Source organism: Malurus melanocephalus, unplaced genomic scaffold, assembly GCF_030028575.1.
Source record: "Malurus melanocephalus ecotype Western Australia unplaced genomic scaffold, MMel_1.1 scaffold_1127, whole genome shotgun sequence".
NCBI classification, from domain to species: domain Eukaryota; kingdom Metazoa; phylum Chordata; class Aves; order Passeriformes; family Maluridae; genus Malurus; species Malurus melanocephalus.
In genome coordinates this window covers 48,870-51,365 of record NW_026624359.1, presented here as the reverse complement: position 1 = coordinate 51,365, position 2,496 = coordinate 48,870, and the positions used below count along the sequence as shown (strand labels likewise).

Sequence of the window (2,496 nt, the reverse complement as noted above, 5' to 3'; positions counted from 1 at the left end):
TGGGGTGATTTGGGGCTGGGGGGGATCTTTCAGGATCAGTGTAGTGTTCTGGGGTCAGAGGGTGTTTGAGGCCAAGGGATGGGGTGATTTAGGGCTGGGGGGGATGTTTTAGGGTTGGGGATGCTTTGGGACGGTGGCGTGTTTTGGGGTCAGAGGGTGTTTGAGGCCAAGGGTGGGGTGATTTAGGGCTGGGAGAGATGTTTTGGGACCAGTGGAGTGTATCGGGACAGGTTTTTTTTGGGGTCAGAGGGTGTTTGAGGCCAAGGGTGGAGTGATTTAGGGCTGGGAGGGGTGTTTTGGAGCTGAGTGGGATGTTTTAGGGTTGGGGGTGTTTAGAGACTGGGGAGTGTTTTGGGGACTGGGGAGTGTTTTGGGGACTGGGGAGTGTTTGAGGCTGGGATGGAGTGATTTAGGGCTGGGATGATTTGGGGCTGGGGGGGATGTTTCAGGATCAGTGGAGTGTTTTGGGGTCAGAGGGTGTTTGAGGCCAAGGGTGGGGTATTTGGAACTGGGGGGGATGTTTTAGGGTTGAGAGCACTTTGGGACTGGGGAGTGTTTTGGGGTCAGAGGGTGTTTGAGGTCAGGCATGGGGTGATTTAGGGCTGGGGTGATGTTTTGGGACCGGTGGAGTGTATCGGGACAGGGTTTTTTTGGGGCTGGGGTGTGTGAGGCTGTGATGTGGTGATTTAGGGCTGAGTGGGATGTTTTGGGACCAGTCGAGTGTATTTGGACAGGGGTTTTTTGGGGTCAGAGGGCGTTTGAGGCTGGGATGGGGTGATTTAGGGCTGAGTGGAATGTTTTGGGACCAGTGCAGTGTATCGGGACAGGGTTTTTTTTGGGGCTGGGGTGTGTGAGCACATTGTCCGGTCCCTCCCGCAGTACCTGCAGATGAAGTGGCCGCTGCTGGACGTCCCTGCCGGGGCCACGCTGAAGGACAACCGCTCCCCTTCCCCTGCACACCTGGTAAGAGCACCCCCTCCCCACGGGGTTTGGGTTCCCAGCACCCCAAACCCTCGGGGAATCCACGAGTGGTTTGGGTTGGAAGGGACCGTACGGACCAAAACCACGCTCTGCTGCTGTAGTGTCTTGGGTTCCAAACTCCTCACTGCAGAAAAAAACATTCATTCCATAATGTTTTTCTCAAAAAAATTGTCTCGAGCATTGGAATGGATGGAGTCACCATCCCTGGGTGGGTTTAAAAAGAGATTGGATGTGGCACTTGGTGCCGTGGGTTGGTTGGGGTGTCAGGGCATGGGTTGGACTGGGAGATCTTGAGGGTCTCTTCCAACCCTGGGGATTCTGGGATTTTCTGTGATTTTCTATGATTTTCTGTGGTTTTCTGTGATTCTTTGATTTTCTGTGATTCTGTGATTTTCTGTGATTTTTTTGTGGTTTTCTGTGATTTTCTGTGATTCTGTGATTTTCTATGATTCTGTAATTTTCTGTGATTTTTTTTTTGTGGTTTTCGGTGACTTTCTGTGATTCCGTGATTTTCTGTGATTTTCTGCGATTCTGTCATTTTCTTTGATTCTGTGATTTTTCTGTGATTTTCTGTGATTCTGTGATTTTCTGCAATTCTGTCATTTTCCGCAATTCTTTCATTTTCTATGATTTTCTGTGATTTTCTGCAATTCTGTCATTTTCTATGATTCTAAACCGACACACATGGACAGGGACACTTTCCACTGGTTGCCCCAAGTTCCAGGAGCGCTGACCCCATGGCAGTCCCACCCTGCTGCCCATGGGGTGTTTCTGTAGGGTGGCCAGGGTGCTGCCCACGGGATGTTTGTGTAGGGTGGGCACTCTGCTGCCCACGGGGTGTTTCTGTAGGGTGCCTGCAGTGCTCCCATGGGGTGTTTCTGTAGGGTGGGCACCCTGCTGCCCTCGGGGTGTTTCTGTAGGGTGGCCACAGTCCCACCCTGCTGCCCATGGGATGTTTCTGTAGTGTTTCTGTAGGGTTTCTGTAGGGTGACTGCAGTGCTGCCCATGGGGTGTTTCTGTAGGGTGACTGCAGTGCTCCCATGGGTGTTTCTGTGGGGTGGGCACCCTGCTGCCCATGGGGTGTTTCTGTAAGGTGCAGCGCTGTCCACGGGGTGTTTCTGTAGGGTGCAGTGCTGCCCATGGGGTGTTTCTGTAGGGTGCAGTGCTGTCCACGGGGTGTTTCTGTAGGGTGCAGTGCTGCCCATGGGGTGTTTCTGTAGGATGGCCACCCTGCCCCCCATGGGGTGTTTCTGTAGGGTGGCCATGGTGCTGCCCACAGGGTGTTCCTGTAGGGTGGCCACCCTGCTGCCCTTGGGGTGTTTCTGTAGGGTGGCCATGGTGCTGCCCATGGGGTGTTTCTGTAGGGTGACTGCAGTGCTGCCCACGGGGTGTTCCTGTAGGGTGGCCGCAGTGCTCCTATGGGTGTTTCTGTAGGGTGGCTGCAGTCCCACCCTGCTGCCCACGGGGTGTTTCTGTAGGGTGGCTGCAGTCCCACCCTGCTGCCCACGGGGTGTT

The 2,496-nt window shown here is 54.0% G+C and overlaps 1 protein-coding gene across 1 annotated transcript in view; it reads left to right on the top strand.

The window, feature by feature from the left end:
- Positions 1-2,496, top strand: part of TCF7L1 (transcription factor 7 like 1) — a 22,499-nt gene that overhangs the window by 15,344 nt on the left and 4,659 nt on the right. Inside the window, exon 4 of the mRNA XM_057387086.1 lies at positions 880-963. Within this exon, the coding sequence (XP_057243069.1) occupies positions 880-963 (84 nt within the window). The remainder of the gene's footprint in view (positions 1-879; positions 964-2,496) is intronic.